General features: G+C 51.2%; 1 protein-coding gene across 1 annotated transcript in view; it reads left to right on the top strand.

Moving 5' to 3' along the window:
• LOC142455458 (L-gulonolactone oxidase) overlaps window positions 1-22,294 on the top strand; it is a 36,355-nt gene that overhangs the window by 4,660 nt on the left and 9,401 nt on the right. The window contains exons 3-8 of the mRNA XM_075557204.1: window positions 2,329-2,454; window positions 4,825-4,919; window positions 8,642-8,732; window positions 14,718-14,903; window positions 19,051-19,158; window positions 20,087-20,163. Coding sequence (XP_075413319.1) covers window positions 2,329-2,454; window positions 4,825-4,919; window positions 8,642-8,732; window positions 14,718-14,903; window positions 19,051-19,158; window positions 20,087-20,163 — 683 coding nt within the window. The remainder of the gene's footprint in view (window positions 1-2,328; window positions 2,455-4,824; window positions 4,920-8,641; window positions 8,733-14,717; window positions 14,904-19,050; window positions 19,159-20,086; window positions 20,164-22,294) is intronic.

Raw genomic sequence — 22,294 nt, 5'->3', positions numbered from 1 at the left:
ATGAGAAAGTCTTTTAGACAAAAAATACATGAAAGTATACAGATTAAAAGTAAGTGACAGGACACTTGGAAAACAGTAAGAGTTAGGAGGCAACAGAGTATGTGTGTACATGTATGTGTGCATGAGTGTGCATGGTGAGTCTATATGAGAGTGCTTATGCTTGCATGTGTGGGTATAAGCCTGAGAGTGTTTGTGCCTAAGTGGGTTATGTACATGTTTGTATAGGTGAGCATCTGTCTTTCTGTGTGCATGTGTATGTGTGGGTGAGTGTCCCGTTCCCGCGGGACATTCACCGTGGATCCTGGAGGAGAGAGTGGGAATTGGGGGGGTACAAGAGGCATGGAGAATGAGGACAAGACAATATCCTGATCAAATCCTGTTTTAATGAGCAAAGAGTCACAGCTTATAAGGGCCAGCCAAGGTGGGGGGGAGCCTCAGCCGCACATGCAGATTAGGCTACCTTGGCAACAGGCCAATCAGGGAGTTCTGGGGAGCGTGCCCTGCCCATGGGTCAGTAAGGGCTTACAGTCTTCAATTAGGTACGCAGAGGAGTGGCATGTACATGCAAATCAAGCATAGGGGAAGATGATCTTTTGCCCAATCAAGGGAATGCAGGACACGGGTGCTTATCTAAAGAGCATCACCCCTTGTTTGCTCAAGTTTTACAACTGCAGTGCTCTGTCACGTAGGCTGAGGTAGAAGAATGCCCAGAGCTCAGGCTAATAAATTCCAAGTAATGGCCGGGCCTCATGGCTCCAGACAGGTGAGTGTGTGTAGGAGTGCACATACATGTGTGTGCACGTGTGCACATGTATCGCTGTGTAAGGGCAGTCGGATGATAGTAATCTGTACCGTGTGCTTCATATTTGGTCTCAGCCGTTGTTGTTGTTGTGAGTAGTGATTATTATCCTTTTCTAGAACTGAGGAGAACGAGGTCCTCTGAGGCTTGTAATTCTCCCATCTGAATTAAGGTCGGAGTCAGGATCCAAACCAAAGATTGTTTCTGGTTTCTGCTCATTTTCTTTGGCACATTCTCACACAGAAAAAGCAATGTAACTACATCCCACTTTTGGCAGGACAGTCCCGATTTGTAACAATTTTTCCCGCATCCTGTGGCATTTTAAAAAACTCCCAATTTTTGGAAAGAATGCATGACAAGCTAGGGTATACGGTTTTCAGCTGCCATGTGGCGATTTCGCCAGGATATGAGTTTCATCAATGGTGTCCCGCTGGTGTCCCGCTTTACCAATGTTAAATCTGGTCACCTTACTAAAAGAGCGGTGGGATGTGAGCAGGCTCTGCAGAATGAGTACGTGGTCAAAAGGGGCTGGGGAAGGGCATTTTGAGTGAGGAGGAGAAGGAGAGAAATATCTCTTGCAGGGAATGCCCAGAAAATTGTCATCTGTAGCTGCCAGGAGACTAGAAGAGGCAGGCTGGGGAGGAAGAGAAGCTCTGTACCACAGGGAGCCTTGGGCCCCAAGCATCTGGCTTCTCCCCATCTCTGAGGGAGACATCAGGAGGTGCTCTGTAAGAGCTAGCTGTGTGCGCGGGCATCTCCTATGCTGATCATGAATTACCACTAGGAGGAAGGTCTTGCCGGTCCATGCTTCCATGGAAGACTAGTGGGATTATGTGAACATAAAATATGTGGTCAAGGCAGTGGGAGGAAGATGGCGATAGAACCTCATGGTCTTAATACTAATCTGTTGGGGGCGGGGGAGAAGGATGAGGACAGAACCTGTCCGAACCTTTCTCAATCTCACTTGACCGTGGAAGTCTCTATGATGTAAAGTGTCAGGCTAGTCTCCTGTGGAGGAGATGTTTAAAAATGCTCACGGGGGTGTTTGAACAGGCACGGGACTGGAGAAGTGAATGGATTCATGTACGTTGGATCAGCAATCATCAGAGATGGCCTGCTTACGCCAGGCTTGGGTTAAACATCAGCTTTAGAGTCCAGTGGATCCGTTGCTACCCTGGGGGAGCCTCTGTGTCAGCGTGGGATGCAGGCTGGGGTGGAAGGCTTATTCTGAGGCACGGAGGAAGAATGTGATCAGCGGTCTGAGACAAGCGTGGAGCTGCAGGATAGAGAACAGCCCAGGCCCCACAATAGAAGGCACCTTGGTTCTCCATCCTGCTTCACACCCTGCTTCTTCTCCCTGGGGGTGGCCTGGAAGCAAGCTGCAATCAGGCCAAGGTTGGAGGCCTGGGGTGCATAGCATGGGGCTCACACCCCTCACGCAGGGCTGTCCCTGCCCCTCTCTGCCTGCCTCACAGAGAGGCCCTGGACTAGCTCTGAGTCCAGGCCTGAGCCTGGCATTGCTTTGGCAGGTGCTGGCTCTAGCCAGGCAGCAGAACAAGCGGGTAAAGGTGGTAGGTGGTGGCCACTCACCCTCCGACATCGCCTGTACCGACGGCTTCATGATACACATGGGCAAGATGAACCGCATCCTCCAGGTATGTGGATGCCTCTGCTCCCACCTCTGCTTGTCCCCAGCTGGGCAGCCTCTGCCTCTGTCCAAGGTCTTCATCCCAGACCCCACAGCCCTGGCCCCTTTCTCGCCACTGTGTCCTATACCTGACCCCCTCTCAGCGCCCCTCACCTGAACCCTTTCCTGAGCTGGCTCAGCCCTCTCCTCAGGCCTGGGCTCCCCTTTGCAGCCTAGAGAGCGGCCACCCCACACTCCTTCAAGCACTCCCCAGACTCCCCACCCCTCTGTGATACTTCTCTGGGGGTGGAGTATCTGGCCAGCCCCCTGAAATAGAGTTCACCAAGACAAATCTGGAAGGGCCTAACTCAACACTTAACCAGGGTTAGAGATGGAGACACTGGTGATTAGGGAGGGCCGCAATAGCCAATCAGGAGCAGAGCTGAGCCCAGACGCAGGGCTCTAAGTCCCATGCTGGGATCACTCACCGCCATGGAGTGCATGCCGACTCAGAGAGACCATAGGACAAGGACAGAAGTGCTCCTGTGGGTTTTCAAGACTAAGTCTTTCTGGGAGTAGAAAGCCCCATCTTTATCCTGAGGAGCGGTTGGTGGTTTCGAATTGCTGACCTTGTGGTAGCAGTGCAATCGGTAACCCACTAGGCCACCAGGGCTCCACTAGTTAGGGTGCTGCCTATGGCAGATAACCGGCATGTTGGGACTCCTATTCTGCCAGGGGCTATAAAGTTTGCCCAATACACACCCCCACCTCTGCTACGGAGGTCTGGGATTTTCTCTAAGATTTACTTATTTGCTCAGGTGGACAGTCTCCACCTATCAGAAAGCATTCTGGTCAAGGAGTCCGTCATGGCTGAAATTAACTCTGATTGCTAATTAGTGGAAATTGGTCTCCAGCCACAGATTTGAGCTCCCTCCTGCCTCGGGGTCAAGGCAGTGAGCTTGTGCTATAGATTGATACAGAAGTGGTTTCTCATCTCAGCTGTGCCTGTGTCACCAACATGTGTGCGACCTTGGGCAAGTGACTCACGCGCCCTGGATTGTCATCCGTCTGGGTAAAGGCCTCAGAGGACATCATGGGCACTTCTTACAGGTGGCAGCCACCCCATAGGTGTGGCTCCTCCTCTCCCCCTCTCATTCTTAGTGCACCCCCCCACACACACACCGTCTGACAGCACAACAGAGAAATGTGAACGCTTCCGAGGGAGCCCTGCTGTCATACTGGTTATGTGTTGGGCTGCCAACTGCCAGGTCAGCAGTTTGAAACCCCCAGCTGCTCCACAGGAGAAAGACTTCTACCGTAAAAGGCTATAGGCTAAATAAATAAATAAGGGGGTGGGTGTGGGGAAGTTACCCTCTCGGAAATTCACAGGAGCCGTTTCACCCTGTCCTGTAGGATTGCCACGGATCGGAATGAACTCACTGGCAGTGAGTTTAGTTTGGGGTTTGAGTGAAGCCATGCCCCTGCAGGAATAGGTCCCCGCAATTGTGCAAAGGAGCCCCAACTCTCTAGATTTGGAGGTCAGGGTAGGGTAGGCTGGGTGGAAGGAAATGCGGGAAAACAGGTCTAGCAGCTAAACCCAAACCAAACCCTGCCATCAAGTTCAGTCCGACCTATGGCGACCCTATACGATAGAGTAGAACGGCCCCTGCCGGTTTTAGTGGAAAAGGCAAAGGCCCTCAACAAGATGGATGGACAGAGGGCCTCAAACAGTGGCCTCAAACATAGGAACAATTATGAAGGCGGCACAGGACCAGGCGGCATTTCATTGTGTTATGTATAGAGTTGCTACAGGGTCAGAACAGACTTACTGACACCTAACAACAACTCTTTACAGGTGTAGACAGTCCTATCTGCTGGTTGGCGGTTTCGAACTGCTGACCTTGCAGTTAGGAGCCAAGCACACAACCACTCTGTCACCAGGGCTCCCCAGGTCTAGCAGTTAAAACAAAAGAATAAACTCACTGTGACCCTCCAGGACAGAGTAGAACTGCTCTGTGGGGTTCTGAGACTGTAACTTTATAAGGTAAGAGAAATCCCTGTCTTTCTCCTGGGGAGCGGCTGGTGGTCTCAAACTGCTATCCTCAGGGTTAGCAGCCCCACTCGTAACCACTACTCCACTGCAGCTCCGGGTCTTACAGTTAGGAGACCCAAGTTTAACTCTGCTGGATGACCTTTGGCAAGTCCCTTTCCCCTGAGCCTCATTCCTTTCCCTTGGGAAAAGAAGAGGTAGAGCAGAATTCATCCAGGGCTCCACTCCATCCTCAGCAGCTATCTGATGGCTCCAGCTGACCACAGGCTGAGGGTAGACATGCCCATCCTCTGTGGTGGGACCTGGGAGGCTGTCCAGCTCCTCCCAGCCTGGGATGGTCTCTTGCAGGTGGACAAAGAGAAGAAACAAGTGACTGTGGAGGCTGGCATCCTTCTGGCTGACCTGTACCCACAGCTGGACCAGCACGGCCTGGCCATGTCCAAGTAAGGGCCCCCACCCGCCCACACGTCCACCCCCAGCTCTGTAGCCAGATGCCCCATGATGTGGTAGGAGCGAAGCTGACCCTCTAGGGCAGTGGTTCTCAACCTTCCTCATGCCTCGACCCTTTCATACAGTTCCTCATGTTGTGGTGACCCCCCCACACCCATAAAATTATTTTTGTTGCTACTTCATCACTGTCATTTTGCTACTGTTATGAATCAGGTGACCCCTGTGAAAGGGTCGTTCGACGCCCAGGTTGAGAACCGCTGCTCTAGGGCACGCCTCCTTCCTCTGGGTTCCATTTTTCCTCCACAGGCCTCCTCCTCCTCCTCCTTCCATCCCAAGGGCCAGAGGCTGAGGTGTGAATAAGAAAAGGAAAGTTTAGGAGCCAAAAATGTGCGGAGCATTAAATAATAGACTCACAGGGGGGGGGGCACAGACGGCTGGATCAAGTCTTGTTAAAGCTTGCAACAAGCAACTCTAGATCCAAACAGGAGTGGGGTGTGGGGGATCAATCTCACTGCCATGCAGCATATTCTGACTCATGGCAACCCTATAGGACAGGGTAGAACTCCCTCTGTGGGTTTCTGAGGCTGTGCCGGTTTCTTTCTTTCTTTCTTTCTTTCTTTCTTTCTTTCTTTCTTTCTTTCTTTCTTTCTTTCTTTCTTTCTTAGGGCAATTGTGTGTGTGTATCTGTGTGTGTGCGTTTCATTTATTTTATGACACTAACTTTATGGGACTAGAAACACCTTCTTTCTCCCGAGGAGCATCTGGTAGTTTCAAACTGTTGACCTTGTGGCTAGCAGCCCAACCCATCATGATCACTAAGCCGCCAGGGCTCCGGGTAGGGATCCAGACAGAAGACTGCACAAAAGAATTCTTCAGAAAACAAACGAGGACTACGGATGTGCCACGGGGCTCCCGAGTATGCACACTGTGGCCTCACAGATCCCTCCATCCAAACATGAAGTCAGTGATTGAGAAGGTTTAAGCTTGAGGATTTCCACTGAAGTAGGAGTCAAATATAGCCAAAGGGGTGAATCTCTAACTGGGAAATTTCAACCATTAGAAATAGGAGACACAGATGTGCAGGATACTGGAATAAGAATATCTTTTGCCCATGGCACCCTGTGGCTTGTCTTCCAGTGGGAGTGTTCTGCGCTGCTCTCCCGCCAGCTTCTTGTCACAGGCCCTGGGGGATCACTGGTATTTTCACTGTGAACACTCTTCCTGCTCCCTCAGCTGCCACGGCAGCTCAAGCACATCCAGAGCATCTGCCATGTACAGAGCTTGTTTCGTGAACAAACCCCAGACCCCAAATGCAAGGAGCACCCGGCTAGGAGTACAGACAGACCCAGGAGGAAATCAGCACACACAGGGCAGGGCAATAGCACCAACGTGCCAACGATGTGCCTTGGGCAGTGCCAAAGAGGCCATGTTCAGCCTTGGAAAGGGGTGACTGTGAGGGAGGATTCTGGCAGGAGGGACCCTGGGTGGCATCCTCAATGAGTAGGTTCACAAGAGTAAAGAGTGGGTGGAAGACCTTTTTTAGCAAAGGGACTCTCCTGAGCAAAAGCAAAGAGTGAAGCAGTGTGGGGAGCAGGGCCTGTGAGCAGGTAGTGGGCCAGGGCCCATGACCAATGAGAACAGAAGGAACTGTGTTCTCCTTAATTGCAAGCATGGCTTGCCGGGCCCAGAAGCATCTCTGGGACCTGGCCATGATTTTTCTCTCCTTTCCTTGGGACTCCATCCACCTCCAGTGACTGAGCGCACAACGCCCATCTGCTTTTCTAAAAGAAGTTAGACATTCTGTCCTGCAGCTGTGGGCTGAAGTGGGGGGGGGGGGCGACGGGGGGGGGGGATGAGGTCCTCGGTTCAGGAACGCTTTTGAGACTAACCGAATGAATGCCTGTTGCTGTGAGTCGAAGGGCATCTCAGTCAGGTGTCTCTAAAGAGCAGAACCAGGGAGATAGATGCCAAGGTAAAGGAGAGATTCCAAAACGAGTAGAGAAATACAGCTATGAGGAGGGGGAGGGAAAGATGTACTTCCAGGGTGAGTGCTGAAAACTGAAACCTGGAAACAACGATTAGGCTGCCAGACTCATGCAGGCCTCAGCATCGGTTTCCACGGTCCTGCGAGCAGAAGAACTAGAGGGCGCCTGGCTCTGAAAGGATCCCATTAGAGAGTCCTGGATAGAGTGGGGGAAATGTGGAACAGCACCCCAGATCATGAAAGAGACCAGGGTTTCTGGTCGGACGGAGACTGGGGGAATGGTCCTTTGTCACCCGGTCTGGAATTGACCTCACGCCTGAGCAGTAGCACTTACCCAAGGACAAGGCTCAAGGATTGGGAAGAAGAAGGCAGTGGGATGCGTGGTGCTGATCGAGGGGATGGCAGAGGCTGGATTGAAACAAAATGTGTCTGAATTGGTGACCATACGCTGATCATCTGCATTGTAAACTTTCACCCAATTCACAGTAAACTTGAAAAAAAAAACACAATGATCCTAGGGATTAGCTCACATGATTGTGGAAGGCTGGGCAACCCCAAAACCCACATGTCAGGTGACAGGCTGGAGGCTTCTGCAGGCTTGTATGGCCAACCCTAGGTCAGACAAGAGGGAAAATGTCGAGTGGAGAGAGAGCAAGATCTGCCAACATACCTATACATAATCTGGAGACTGACCACATATTCAGGATACTCCTTTTCCAAATATGTTGGTTCTATTACCTGGGTTACATTGTGAAAATGATTACATCACATTAGATTACATTCACAACTAGTCTAGTGCTTGACTAAACCACTGGAAACCACACCTTAGCCAAGTCAACCCTTAGCCAATCTCAGAGGAAGGGAACAAAATGGGCTTGGTCAGACCCTGTGCTGGCTCCTTTATGTGCTCCCGTGTCTGATTGTCACGTGGCCCCGTGAGGAAGACACTGTACTCTCCACAGATGTAAGAGTGTGAAAGAATTGGGTGTCTGAGCAGAAGTATGTCACCTCCTTTAGTTGCTGTTAAAACAGGTTCTCACCTCCTCAAATCCTCCTGGGAAGTGTGACTGAAGCATGGTCACATCCAGAGAACTGTCGATCCTAATGAGCTGTGTCAAGGTGTCCTAGCCAGAGCATTTTTGCTCTGCTTGGGGGAGAAGATGCTGTTGGGGAGTGAGTGAAAGAGGCCATTCTAGGGTGCTGAGTCCCACCTGGAGAAACCCACCTGGAGCTGCTTATCTGACAGGCCAGTGAGAGAGAAGAGCCTTCCATACTTTGTTGTCTCCAACACTTTATTTGTTGTTGTTTCTAACTCAGCAGCACTAGGTTTCAGCACAAAGCACTGCCTGATCCCATTGTGGTAGCCACAGGGCCAATCCGCCTAGTTGAGGGGCTTCCTCCTTTTCAATGACGCTCTTATTTACCAAGCATGATACCTCTCTCCAGGGACTAGTGTCTTCTGACAACGTGTCCAAAGCACGGGAGTCAAAATCTCTCATCCTCACTTCAGAACAGACTTTGGAGATGAGGAACTGGGCTCTGAGGGAAGAACCTGCCGAACTCACACAAACCCTAGACCTGGGATAGTGGGAGGAGAACCCAAGCAGGCGAGGAAGCTTCTCCTTGCTCCCAGGCCTTTGCAACTCCACCCAAGGGTGCCCCTGCCCCCGGGAGGCCTAACCCTCTCTTCTGTCCCCTCCCTCCCTCCCTCTCTCCTTCTGGTGGGCCCAGCATGGGAGCCGTGTCGGACGTGACCATCGCTGGCGTCATTGGGTCAGGAACACACAACACAGGGATCAACCACGGCATCCTGTCCACTCAGGTGAGTTCAGCTGCTTCTCGGTCAGCCTGCTGCTCTGCTGGGGTGAGCTGACAGGTGAGAGGAATTGCCTTTCACATTGAACCCACAGCTTGGGGCCTCAACCACTTCCAGTCTCCTTCTTCTGATGGAGGCTCACCAGCGGCCCTCCAGGAGGAAACGCCCTTCTCTAGCCCTCCGATGTCTCCCACGGACACATGTGCCAAAGGCCCTCAAGAACGCTTAGGTTGCGAGAGTCTCAATCTCCAGCCCCCCGAGACCCTCCCGGCCACCACAGGAGACAGGGCAGGCCGAGCGAGGACAGCACCCCTCTCTGGAGTAGCAGCTGGGAGACAGGCGGGTGATGGGCCTTTCCAGGGCCCAGGTTAGCCAGCGAGGTGTCAGTTTCATGAGCTGGCTCACAGACTGCCAACCTAGGGGTAGAACATGGCTCTGCCCATTCATGGGGCGCTTGAGTTCAAGTACGGCCTCTGCGTGCGCAGTTTTGTCCTCACCTCAATAAAGACAAATGAGATCCCATGTGAAATGCCTGTCCAGAGGGGGCCGCTGCCAGGAAACCGGGCTTTGGGAGGCAGACTCTTACCTTCCTTTGTCTTTTAATTGTAGTAAATACATATGAGGATTCAGCCATCTTCACCCGAAGATGACATTGACTGACAGTTGTAGTGAATATGTTCATTGTGGTGTGCAATTAGCACCATTATCCTTTTCCAGATTATTCCACCACCAAGAGCAGAAACTCGAGGCCCCCGAAGCAGTGAGCTCCCCTCTCCCATCCCCCGGCTTCTAGAGCTGCGGCTGCCCTTTGGTCTCTAAACATTCGCCTACTTCCCAAAAGCGGGGTCATGCAATCGTGGTCTTCCTTGTGGTGGGCTTCCCTCAACGTGATGTTTTCAAGGTTCATCCGTGCCGTCGCCCATGGTGGGCCTTGTTCCTCAGAGGGTGTGAGGAGGGTTCCCTTGTACCGATGTCCCACAGTTTGTTTAGCCATTCATCTGCTGGTGGACATTCGCGTTCCCACCTTCTGATCCTGTCAATAGTGCTGAGAGCAGCATGGATGTTTTCCTTGAACTTTTACCACTAGGGAGGGAGGGAGGAAGGAAGGAAGGAAGGAAGGAAGGAAGGAAGGAAGGAAGGAAGGAAGGAAGGAAGGAAGGAAGGGCGGGCTTGCTCACAGGCGGCTGGGCCTTTTTCAGGAGCCCATGAGCATCCCTGTGAGGGCTGGCCCCTACAGCTCACAGTGTGCAGACACCGGTGGGAGTTCATCCACACCTGGTCTCTAGCTACTGGACCATTGTAGCTAACCCTCCAGTCCTCGCCACTGGGATTTTGATTCCCAGCTCCACCAATATTGTCTCTGTGGCTTGGCTCTGGCACCCTCTGGCACCTGGGAAATGGCATTGGGGGCAAGCCACTCAGAATATCACCCACAGTTCAAAGGAAAAGAATAGTTGCTGACGAATTGACTCAGACTCCTGGACCCTCGTGTGGCGGAGTAGAACTCTGCTCCACTGGGAGGTGTGTTGTTTTCACTTGCTACGGTGGGTTAGGTGTGAGTTTCCATCTCAGACCAGCATTTTTGCATTCAACAACCTTGCAGGCCTGCCCAGCTCTGTCAGGTTTTCCGTGGCTAATTTTCCAGAAGTAGCCCACCAAGGCAGCTGTGGGTAGGCTCAAACCTCTGAACTTCTGATGAGTCAAGTGTGATGGGCACAGTTGGTGCTCTGTGAGTGTTTGTCGTGGGCTTTGCTCACAAATCAAGGAGATGATCTCTGGAGTCCTCGTTCTGTGCTGTAGGCGTTTCAGCATTCCTGGGCTTGGACCACAGCCGGGGAGCCCCTAAGCTTCCTTCTAACTGACTGGACAAGTGTAGGGCAGGCTCTCCCTTCGGCAGGCAGGTACTCCCACCAACACTGGTTCTGTGCGACTCTTGTGAGCTATGCCCCCGGTGGTTCCGTCCCAGGGAGACACTGGTCAAAAGAAAGCAGTGCCCAAAGCTGTCTCTAAGGGATTCATTTGAACTTTTGTCCATATTTCCTGAGCATCATGACCAGAAACCTAACTCAGTGTTGCTAGCTGATGGCGAGCGGATAGTGAGCCAGGCCCAAGGGAATGAAGTGCTGCCCGCTGCTGCTCCTCCCCAGGGTCAGGTGCAGATTGAGCTGTAGGGCCTACAGGGTTTTCATAAGTAATGCTCCTTCAGATCTCACTCTGCTGTCTCAGCGAATATACATGCTTCGGCTGCCGCTGCCTCATCCTTGTCCTCCTCCTCCTCTTCCTCCTCTCACCTCACTGCAGGGCCTCCATGAATCAGGAGGCAAGGGAGGGCCAGGCTGAGGGGAGGAAGTGACCCAGGGAAGGACAAAGTGTGAGGCTAGTCAGATAACTGATTCTGGTGTGACAGCAAAGGAGAGTCACACTTGGCAGGCCCCATTACTAAGCATGGGGGCCATCACTGGCTGTTTCTGTGACTGGCTCAATGCTCAGTGCCTCAAAGAGCTCAGAGGCCCTGGGGAGGGGGGACAGCACAACACCTGCACCCCAGGATTTGGCCGCAGCCCCAGTCTGATGGGAGGCAGCCTGCCTCTCTTTCTGCACAATGACCAGCAGAGGATGAAAAGACGCCGGTGTAGGACTGTCCCCTGGAACCAGGGGGAGAACACATGGTGGCAGTTTACATCTTGTGTCAATAGCAGGGAGCAGGTGGACAAGAGGACTTCTTTTTTTTTTAAGTCAAATAATAACAGTCTATAATACGCTCTTGGATACTGGTCATTTCATTTCACCTAATTCTACCTTCTAAAAATGTTCAGACTTTAAAGAAATGTTACCTGTTTGATCATTACAATATTCTTTTTTTTAACATTATATTAGGGGCTCATACAACTTTATCACAATCCATACATACATGAATTGTATAAAGCACATCTGTACATTCTTTGCCCTCATCATTTTCAAAGCATTTGCTCTCCACTTAAGCCCTTTGCATCAGGTCCTCTTTTTCCCCCTCCCTCCCCACTTCCCCTCCCTCATGAGCCCTTGATAATTTATAAATTATTATTTTGTCATATCTTGCCCTGTCTGGCGTCTCCCTTCACCCCCTTCTCTGTTGTCCATCCCACAGGGAGGAGGTCACATGTAGATCCTTGTAATCAGTTCCCTCTTTCCAACCCACTTACCCTCTACCCTCCCAGTATCGCCCCTCACACCCCTGGTCCTGAAGGTATCATCCTTCCTGGATTCCCTGTGCCTCCAGCTCCTATCTGCACCAGTGTACATCCTCTGCTCTATCCAGACTTGCAAGATAGAATTCGGATCATGGTAGTTGGGGGGAAGGAAGCATTTAGGAATTGGAGGAAAGATGTATTCTTCATCGGTGCTACATTGCACCCTGACTGACTCATCTCCTCCGCTAGACCCCTCTGTAAGGGGATCTCCAGTGGCCAACAAATGGGCCTTGGGTCTCCACTCTGCATTTCCCCCTTCATTCACTATGGTAAGATTTTTTTTTCTGATGATTCCTTATAACTGATCCCTTTGACACCTTGTGATCGCACAGGCTGGTGTGCTTCTTCCATGTGGGCTTTGTTGCTTCTGAGCTAGATGGCTGCTTCTTCACTTCAAGCCTTTAAGACCCCAGACACTATCTCTTTTGTTAACCGGGCACCATCAGCTTTCTTCGCCACATTTGCTTATGCATCCATTTGTCCTTGGCGATCGTGTCATGGAGGTGTGCACCCAATGATATGATTTTTTGTTCTTTGATGCCTGATAACTGATCCCTTCAGAACCACGTGATCACACAGGCTGATGTGTTCTTCCATGTGGGCTTTGTTGCTTCTGAACTAGATGGCCGCTTGTTTATCTTCAAGCCTTTAAGACCCCAGACACTATCGGACAAGAGGACTTCTGTTTGGGTTTTTTCCTCCCAGTAGATCACCAGATCTTTCTTCGGAGGTACCTGTGAGTGGACTCAGATTCCCTGTCCTTCATGTCAGCAGCCGGGTATTAACCATTTGCTCCACTCAGGGACTCACATACCCCACAGGTTGGCAGTTCACACCCATCAGCCACTGCCTCAGAGAAAGATGACACTGTCCACTTCTGTAAAGATGTGCAGTCTTGGGAACCCTGTGAAGCAGGTCTATCTGTCCTATAAGGTCCCTCTGAGTCAGAATCAACTTGACAATGTGGGTGTGAATTACTACCAAACTCACTGTCCTTGGGTCAATGCCGACACATAGCCACCCTACAGGACACCCTGTGAGTTTCCCAGACTGTAACGCTTTAAGGGACTAGAAAACCCCATTGTCTTTCTCCTCAGATCACCTGGTGGTTTCGAACTGTTGACCTCGCAGTTAGCAGCTCAACTCATAACCATATGCCACCGGGCTCCTGGTCCACATAGTAATAGAGCTTTGTAGATTTTGTCATTCAATGCTATAGATATCCGTTCATTTGATCTTCACCATAGCGCCCCGAGAGAGGTGGTTTTATCCCACTGTAGACACCCAACAACTGGCACGTGCAGGGCTGCCCTCGAGTTGTTCCTGGGCCCCAGTGAAGAGCCTCCTTGGGTAACTCTTGTTCACTGCACTGGACCTGAGGTGACTCTACATTTTCTAAAAATTGTCCTGACGCCCTCGCTCTCACAGAGGGTAGCCATGGTGCCCCCATCTCTGCCAGTTTCGCTCCTCTGGTCTTGGTCACTCTTAATCAAAATTAGTTCAGCTTTATGTGTTCTCTCACCCTGAGCGCCTCGCTGCCAACGACACGCGTCAGAAGCAATTTCCATCCAAATTAGCTGGTAATGGAGTGTGCACGGGCAGCGAGAGAGGTTTCGTCTGCAGCAAGATCCAGGAGGGAGATTGAAAGTTATCTGCCATCTTTCCCTGCACTTTGTAGGAATGCAAAGGGGCGAGATGGATGTGGTGGAGAACACCCTAGTTGCTGAAGAGAGTAGGGCCACACAGATGGAGAAGAGCTCACGGAGCTGAGATGTGGCAGCGGGGAGCAGGGCGGGCAGAGAGAGGGAGGCAGGGCATGCCTGGCTCCAGGTGGTGTCCCGGGCTGGTGGGCTGGACCCAGAGGCACACACATCTTCACTTTGCCTTTGTAAAGCAACATCACCAGGAAGTCTCAGCTCTTTGCTGCTCTGGTCTCCCTTGGAAAGGCTCGCCATGCCATCTGTGTTAGTCTAGGTAGACTAGAGAAACACCTTCATAAACACACATGTGTATAAGGGAGAGGTTTATCCACAAGAGGAATTGAACATTGAGAAAACATCCATGCCCAGTCCAGTCCAAAGCCATAGTCTGATATTAGCCCATATGTCCCATACCAAGCTAGAAAATTCTCTTCAGACTCACGAAACACATGCAATGAAGCCAAATGCAGGACAATCACAAGCCAGTGGGTAGAAAGTCTTTGGGTCCAGTGGCATTGTAAGCATCTCAGCGCTGGCAGGGGTCTCTCTGTGGGTTCTCTGGCTTCCCAGGTCTGGTTATGTCCTTGTGGCTTGTCTTCTGCAATGTCCCCCAGGGAGTGGCAGAGAGAGAGATAAGAAGTGCCTGATTTCCCAGAATTCTCAGAAGGCCATGCCCACACAGAAGTCACTTTGGCGATCTCCAGATTGACAGCCTAGACTCCACCCCTACACTCAGTCCTTAAATTGACAGGAGATTAGGTGACGACCACACCCGGACAGAGGTCCACAGGTCAGTGTGGCCTGAAGACAGGGCAGCAGGAGCCTCCTGGATGGCTGAGCCCAGCCTCTGCTGAGGTTCGATTCAATGACCAACACACATAGGTTCCCCTTCTCCACTGCCACTCTCTTCCCCAAACAGAGACCCTTCCGGCTGTGACTGAAAACCCTTCTGAGGAAGGTTCCCTCTGCGGTCTTCTGGGAACACACAGGGACAAGGACCTTTCAGGTGACTGCGGGCTCCCTGCCGGGGGTTCTGAACGTGGCTTTTCTCTCTCGGCCAGGTCGTATCACTGACGCTGATGACGGCGGACGGGGCCATCATACAGTGCTCGAAATCGAGCAACGTGGAGCTGTTCCAGGCCGCGCAGGTGCACCTGGGCTGCCTCGGCGTGGTCCTCAGCCTCACCCTGCAGTGCGTGCCCCAGTTCCACTTGCAAGAAACCACCTTCCCCTCCACCCTGAGAGAGGTACAGAACCCTTTCGTACTACCATTCTGCCTCAGAAAACAGATGGGGGTCCTTGTTGACAAGGAGCTGTGCTTCAGTGAAAGTTCCCTGTGGCTCGGGGGGCTCTCTGAATGTAGGGGGGAGGTCTTGACTCTTTTCACCCCCTCTCTGGGCCCAAGATGGAGCCCTGGTGGGGTAGTGGGTGGGTGCTGGGCTGCGATCTGCATAGTCAGCAGTTTAAAACCACAAGCACCTCCTTGGCAGAAAGACTGGCCATTCTATTCCCAAAAACAGTTCCAGGAAAACCCACAGGGGTGGCCATGAGTCAGCATTGACTCAATGGCAGTGAGCACTGGGCCCAAGGGATCCCATGGCCAGAACCTTTTCTGAGCAGGGCAGCGAGACTCAGAATTGCAGGGGTGGTAGAGATAAGGCCAAGAAAGGGGGTTGGGTAGAGGCTGCCACAGAGGCACGTTGCCCTTGTGACTGACTGCTCCACTGAGCGTGGTTACCCTCAGCCGCACAGAGTCATACAACATGCCCAGTGCTCCTGTTAGCTAGATGGTTTCTCACAGCCAAGTGTATGCGCTGGATGGAATAAACGCCACCTTTGTACACCTATGGCCACTCACAGGAGGTTTGCCTCTGGACCCCAGGGAACAGAAAGGGTGGCTTCCAATTGGCAAGTGTTTTTAATAAATGAAGAAGCCGTATTGAATGGGTAGCTAAATGGATAGCGAGGTGGGTGGTTGACCAGATTGATGTGTGGGTGTCTGCTGGGATGATGGGTAGTACTTAACAGACCTAGAAGGCCTGGCTGGCTCTGTCCCCACTTCTCATTGAGTCACAGCATACCAATATATGGTTCCAAGTCCCTTCGAGTTTGGGTTCTTTTCATTAGAGCCACCTGGGGCCTTCCTCCATCAACCACAATCCACTGAACCAAACTAGTGGCCATCTCTAGGTCTACTGATCTAAGTTGACAAGACACGCTACTTCTTTCCAGTGCTGGGCAAGCTGATCAAGGGCAGACCAAGATGCACCTAGCATTTGGGCTCACATGATCCAAGGACTAACCCATAGCACTATGGGATGATGTTGTGAGCATCTTTGGAAGCGGTTTATCTACAGTCCTCTTGCCTCTGGTGTTGTTGGCCTTTCTCTTACTCTTCCCATGTGGTGACCACGCCATCTGACATGCAGCAGGGACCCTAGTGCAGTGCCACCCAGGGAGCCTTCTCAGGCCTCTGTGGGCAGCCCAGGGTCTCTTTCCTCTCTCCCACACACCTGGGACAGCCTGCTCCGCTCCTCGTCAGTAGCTGCCAGTATCTTTTCTGGCCTTTAGTGCTATTTTGCCCCTGGAGTAGCTGCAGAGGAAATTCAGATCCTCCAACTTCCCACACCCCTGCTGCCTCAGAGCCATGTGTGCCAACCCTTATCAGTTTAAGGGTTTCAAATGGGCCGTGAATGATGAGTCAGTGCCAAGTCGTGGTAACCCTTGTGGCTTTCGGAGACTCTAACTGTTCATGGGAGGGCGAAGCCTGGTCTTTTCCCCAAGGAGCTGCTTGTGCTTACAAACTACTGGGAGTGTGGACTGCAGCCCAATGGATAAGACGACACCACCAGGAGAGGGTGACATCATGGAGACACTGGGTGCTGGGTTTCCAAGAGTGAGAGGCCAGCAGAGACCAGATGCTGCAGGGACTCTGGAGTTGGCCCCTGGGTCTGGTGATGAAGGGACCATGGCTGACCACAGCGAGCATAGAACTGGCTTAGGCTGCTACACTCCTCCTCAGAGGGTGTTGGAGTTGGGTGAAGGAGCCTCCAGTCCATGCTACTGATGCTGTGAGGTGCCAGGAAGGCGGTTCCGATGCATAATGATCCTGCAGGCAACAGAACGAAACACTGCCCAGTCCTCCACCATCCTTCCGACTGTTCTTAGGTGTGAGCCCACTGTCACAGCCACCGTGTCAGTCCATCTCGTGGGGGTCCTCCTTGTCTCCCCTGATTCTCTGCTTTCACGAGCCTGGCGGCCCTCCCAATGACCTGCCCCCAGAGCATTTGCGATGAAGTCTCGACATCCTCACTTCGAAGGAGCATCCTGGCCATCCTTCTTCTAATGCAGATCTGGCACCCCAATTCCACAGTCTTCACCGACACCACAATTCAGGGCCATCGCCTCTATGGTCTTCCGTATTCGTTGTCCACACGTGGCGTTCCCGTGGGGACCTGGTTCCTCTTGCAGGTGCCTGACAGAGGAAGCTCCACTCCCCACTCCTCCCCCCACCCCCTGCATCGGTGAGGCAGCAAATCTACGGACTCTCTGCCCTTCTCTCCGAACGGGCTGCTGCTACAGTTCTCTGCAGCCCTGCAGCCCGGCAGTGGCTTCTCAGAGGCTCCTCATCAGCTTCCCCACCAGCAGCCACAGGCCATAAACAAGGACTGCCAGAGAGGGTGGGTGGCCTTTTCAGCCTTGGGATTTACTGCAGATGTGTGCGATCAATAGTCCCATATTTCACTTGCCTTTGCGCTCTCTGCTCAGAGCAGCCTGTAATGGGCTGAAAAGGCCTGGAGGGGGGAAACTAAAGTGAAGATGGAAAGCTGCGACAGTGACCTTGCTCCAGCTGCCTCAAAGGAAATAAATGGAAGAAGGGGGAAAGGGGAGAATTGGGTCTCTGCAAAGTGCAATTGGTGCATCTTCGCTTCTCTCTGGCTGTGCGAGTGAATTTTTAAATCCCCACTCTAATCCAAAAGGGATATTGACTGGGTCTGTCATTCAAAAGGCCTGACGTTCCTTGAGCACAAAGAAGCCTCCACTTGGCATCCGCTCGCTTTCGATGCCATTGAAGGTTCTGAGGAGCTGCCCCACCTTCACTGGGGCCATGAACCATGCTGCCCCAAGTGCCAGGCTGCCTGCAGCCCGCCAGCATCATGGTCCTCTGCACACCTGCAGCAGCCTCTCTGGGTGGATTGACCCTGGGGTGGTCTGGAGCCAGAGGGGGACGACAGGAGGAGCACAGGAAGCCAGGACCAGGAAGCGTGACAATTGCTTCCTGAATGTCAAGTCAGGCTTGAGAACTCAGGTTCTCAACCATTTCCGCTTCCCTTCGATTCTTCCCCCTTCCTTTCTCTTCAGGGGAGGAATATGTGGATCAAGACACTGTGTCCACACTGTCCTTGTTAGACTGGCCATGCTGGTCATGCCTGTGTGCGGTGACCCTGGCTAACTGCTTCTTCACATTTGTCCCCACCCTCTTCTTGTGGATGCTTAGCTCCAAGAGGGTCGAGATCTTACAAAACATTCCCAAGGCACTGCCCTCGAGTTCATTTCAACTCACAACTACCTTGGAAATGCAGGGTTTCCAAGGCTGCAAACCTTTACAGGAAGAGCCAGCTTCGCCTTTCATCTTGGAGCAGCTGGCGGGTTTGAACTGCCAACCTTGAGGCTAGTAGTCCTTGACCTACCCAGTATCCATATTAGTGCTTGATACAACATCGCTCCAATGGTCAGTTGGATGAAAACTTTATTTTAAAAATCCATCCTTTTCTAGTTTTTCCCCACGCAGGATTGGATCCATCCATCGAAGATCCAACTCCATGCTCCTCAATAGTGATTCTTGTGAAGTTCAGGTCAATATAATCTTTCAAACTGATCAAAACTAGATCAGGGGAAGGACTCATTTCTAGGCCCCAGAGAGAGTTTCAGCCCATGCTACCAAGATGCAGGGAAGGAGGGAGAGGGAGTGAAGTCTAAGTTCAGTTTGATGGAAGTGGTGCTGAAGCAGGGGCTGCCTTTGGGGAGTTCAATCGCAAATTCCACTGTTTCTGGCTCGGTGCCCTCTTGTCAGGATGCAACCACAGTCACTTAGAAGATGAAGGAACTTTAGAAATCAGTATCAACCCTTCAGCCCTTATGCCACCCAAACCATAAGGAGCCCAATGGGACACTTGCCAGCTTGAACCCCCTGTACTTCCCCAGCCTGACTGAAAAACAGGGTTCCTTTGGGTCATGGAAGGCATCAGCAGCAGCCAGGTGTTTATTGCCCTCTCAGGTGGCTGTTCCGTGCTGACACAGGTGTGGAGCACGGAGCCTTGCAAATCTCCCCTCAAGCCTGGCAACCATTCCCCCAGTAACCAGAACCATCCCCTTTCCTTCTGCCGAGGTCAGGTCCTTGACAACCTGGACAGCCATCTGAAGAAGTCTGAATACTTCCGCTTCCACTGGTTTCCCCACAGTGAGAACGTCCGGGTCATATACCAGGATCACACAGACAAGGTAGCTGTGAGCCTCATTCCTGCTTTGATGCCTTGTCTATCCCCTTGCCATCGGGGAGGGGGGGTGACACGTTGTCCAGGATGGATCTGAGAGTGAGCAGAAGACTGACTGCCAGTGACAAGCCATAACCTCCCCATCTGCACACAGTGTGCACTCACACGCATGCTGGGGGACCAGGCACCACTTTATAGGTGTAGGAAACCTTGTCTTTCTCCTGAGGAGCAGCTGGTGGTTTTGAACTACCAACCTTGCCAATAGCAGCCCAACTCATAACCACTATGGTACCAGGGCTGCTCATGAGGGTCCACTATGCGAATGACTGGGGATGTGTAAGTAGAGGTGGTCAAGAGACAGCCTAGATGTGGAGGAGGCAGCAGAAGACTAAAACAGGATCCATTGGAGTGCTAGAAAGCTGAACCAGGCCTCAGATGGCATCTAATGTAGCCGGCCTTGCCTCCAGCATTCCCTCTCTTGAAGCTGAAGAAATGGGCAGTTTAGTCTCTCCTCTCATGTCCTTAGCAAAGACACTGCTTCCAGGAGAAGAGAACAAGGCCAGTCCAGGGAACACGCCGTGATGGGGCAGACTCAGGCAGAGGCCATGGCATTTGCTGTGTGGAAGACACTGGTGTCGGGTCCAGAGAGGTTCTTGGGCTCATAGACTCTCGAGTGTAGGGACAGATGGCCATTCCTCCTCTCTTTTTTCTTTTTTTTTTTTGCCTCATGCAAACGAATTCAATACCTAGCATGAAATACAAGGAGCTGGGAGTGGCAATTAGGTCACTATGAAGCAGGTTTTCCCTTGTGCTGGCAGGCAGGTCACCCCTCACACACAGCCACCCCAGACACATTCCTCTAAGGGGCCACCAGATATATAGGTCAGAAGAGGGCCATACCTGACCCTGAGGTGATCACAAATTCTGTTTCTCAGCCCCCCTCGTCCTCGGCCAGCTGGATTTGGGACTATGCCGTTGGATTCTATCTGCTGGAGTTCCTGCTCTGGATCAGGTAGGAGCGCAATGGCACCATTGTCCGACTTCTTCCCCGTGCTGGAGATGATGGGGTCCAGCAGAAGAGCAACACCCCGCCTTTGTATCTGCACGCCAGTCCAGTGGGTCTAGGGTGTGGTTTCAATCTTGCCTCTATAGTCAAATCTCCTGAGGACTTTAAAAATAAAACAAAACAGTGGCTAGGTGCCATGATGGCCCAGAGGTGATTCAAATGCACCGCCAGCATTGAGAACACATGGTCAAGAACACTTACATTGTCTTCAAAAATAGTTTTCTTTTAAGGATTAAAAATTATCTATGACATATCAGATAAAATTAAACATAATTTTTTAATTTAAAAAAGAGAATCTCTACATTTCCCTGCTCTCCCCCTCCTTCCTGGGTCCATCTCTGTGCTCAGGCCCCATGTTGAGCACTGGACCGGGAATGGTCAGTGATGAAGGCTTGGGGGCCATCGAGTGGTGACTCTCTATTCAGCCAAGATAGGGGGTAAAGTCTTATACGTAATGATGAGATAGGATAGGTATTAAATACTATGAGCAGCAAATGTTTAAGGTCTGAAGATTAGTATAAAATGCACCTGTGTCTTCAGAATCGACTTTAGCTCTCCCCTTTGGTCATTACAAATAAGAATATTGCTGCGAGCATTCGGCAAGTTGAAGCATTTTACTGATGCTTTTTAAAAATCTTGAATATCTACTGATGAATAGAATTGCTGGGCCAAGTAAGGAGCATCTTCAGCTTTATTGGATAGTTCTAAATTGCTTTCCCAATGGGCAGGTTACATTAACACCCCCAGCGTGATAAGATTGTCAATGCTTGTTGTACGATTCTCAGCGCTCCATTGGCTTGTCAACATCACGATCTGAAGACCTTTACATTTTGGTGGCATGAAAGGATTTATCGTTCTGGTTTTCCATTCTCATTTACCCGATGGCTAGTACGGTTTTCAGTTTATTGATTATTCAGGTTTCCTCTTCTGTGAAGTGCCTATTATATGCCCTTTGTCCTTTCCCCCTACTGGGTGATTTTTCTTCTTCTGATTTTATAAGAGCTCATTTTTCTTTATTTTGAGCACTTATTCCTTGTTGACTGTAAGGATTGCAAACATCTTCTCCCAGTTCCTACTTTGTCTTTAATTTTTACCGTGTCTTAATATACAGATATTTTAGTTTTAAGTTTATCACATTTCTTCATCTGCTCTTTTATTTGGCGACTTTTGTAGCTAATTAAAATTAATTTCCTACACTGAGGCATAAAAAAAGATGCTGTTTTAATTTAGCTTTACATTTAATCCAACTGGAATAGGTTTAGACCTCTGGGTGAAATAGTCAAACAATTTTATTTTTTCCAGATGATAACCAGATTTCCTGACACTTTCTTGGAAAGGATACTCTCTTAATTGTAATAAAACTTGATGCCTGGTGGAGTAGGTTCTCCCATAATCCTCTATTTCTAAAAGGTTCTATTTGTCCTTGACCTTTGTTCCTGACTGCCCCTCAGCCCTCGGTTCCTCTGCGTTTCTACAGTCTGTCTCTTCTACAGAGGTGTTTTCTGAAGCCTGGGAACTGAAAGTCTTGGTGATTCTAGCAACTTTCTGCAGCTGACTTCATTCTGTCTGATTCCTGTATCTCAGAGCCTCCCTCCTGAGGACTCAAGTCCTGGTCTATCCCACTCTGACTTCTACTACCCCAGAACCACTCCCCAGGCTGCCAGAGGGTATGGTCATTTTCCATGTACGTACCTCCATTTGGGCAGGCCCTGGCCACAACCAGCAGCCCGGCATGAACACGAACTTGGGTCGGGGATGCAGTTGGATCCAGGCATGGAAACTCACAGACTTTGTGAATAGACAAGGAGATGTCTCGTCCAGGTCTTTGCTGACTTGGGTAACAGGAGGAGGGCAGGGAGGCAGAGCTTAGAGGCCAGGCTAAGGACAATGAGATGTCATTAAAGGGTTTGAAGGTTGTTGCTGGTAGGTGCTGTCAAGTTGGATCCAACTCATAGTGACCCTACCTGTGTACCACAAAACGCAGCCCTGCCTGCTCCTGCACCATCTTCGCAATAGTTCTACGCTTGAGCCCTTGATGTGTCGGTCCATCTGGTCAAGGGCCTTCTTTTTTGCTGCC

This window comes from Tenrec ecaudatus, chromosome 8, assembly GCF_050624435.1.
Source record: "Tenrec ecaudatus isolate mTenEca1 chromosome 8, mTenEca1.hap1, whole genome shotgun sequence".
Lineage (NCBI taxonomy): Eukaryota > Metazoa > Chordata > Mammalia > Afrosoricida > Tenrecidae > Tenrec > Tenrec ecaudatus.
Note: the sequence above shows the minus strand (reverse complement) of the source record. Positions and strands in the feature narration are given on the sequence as shown.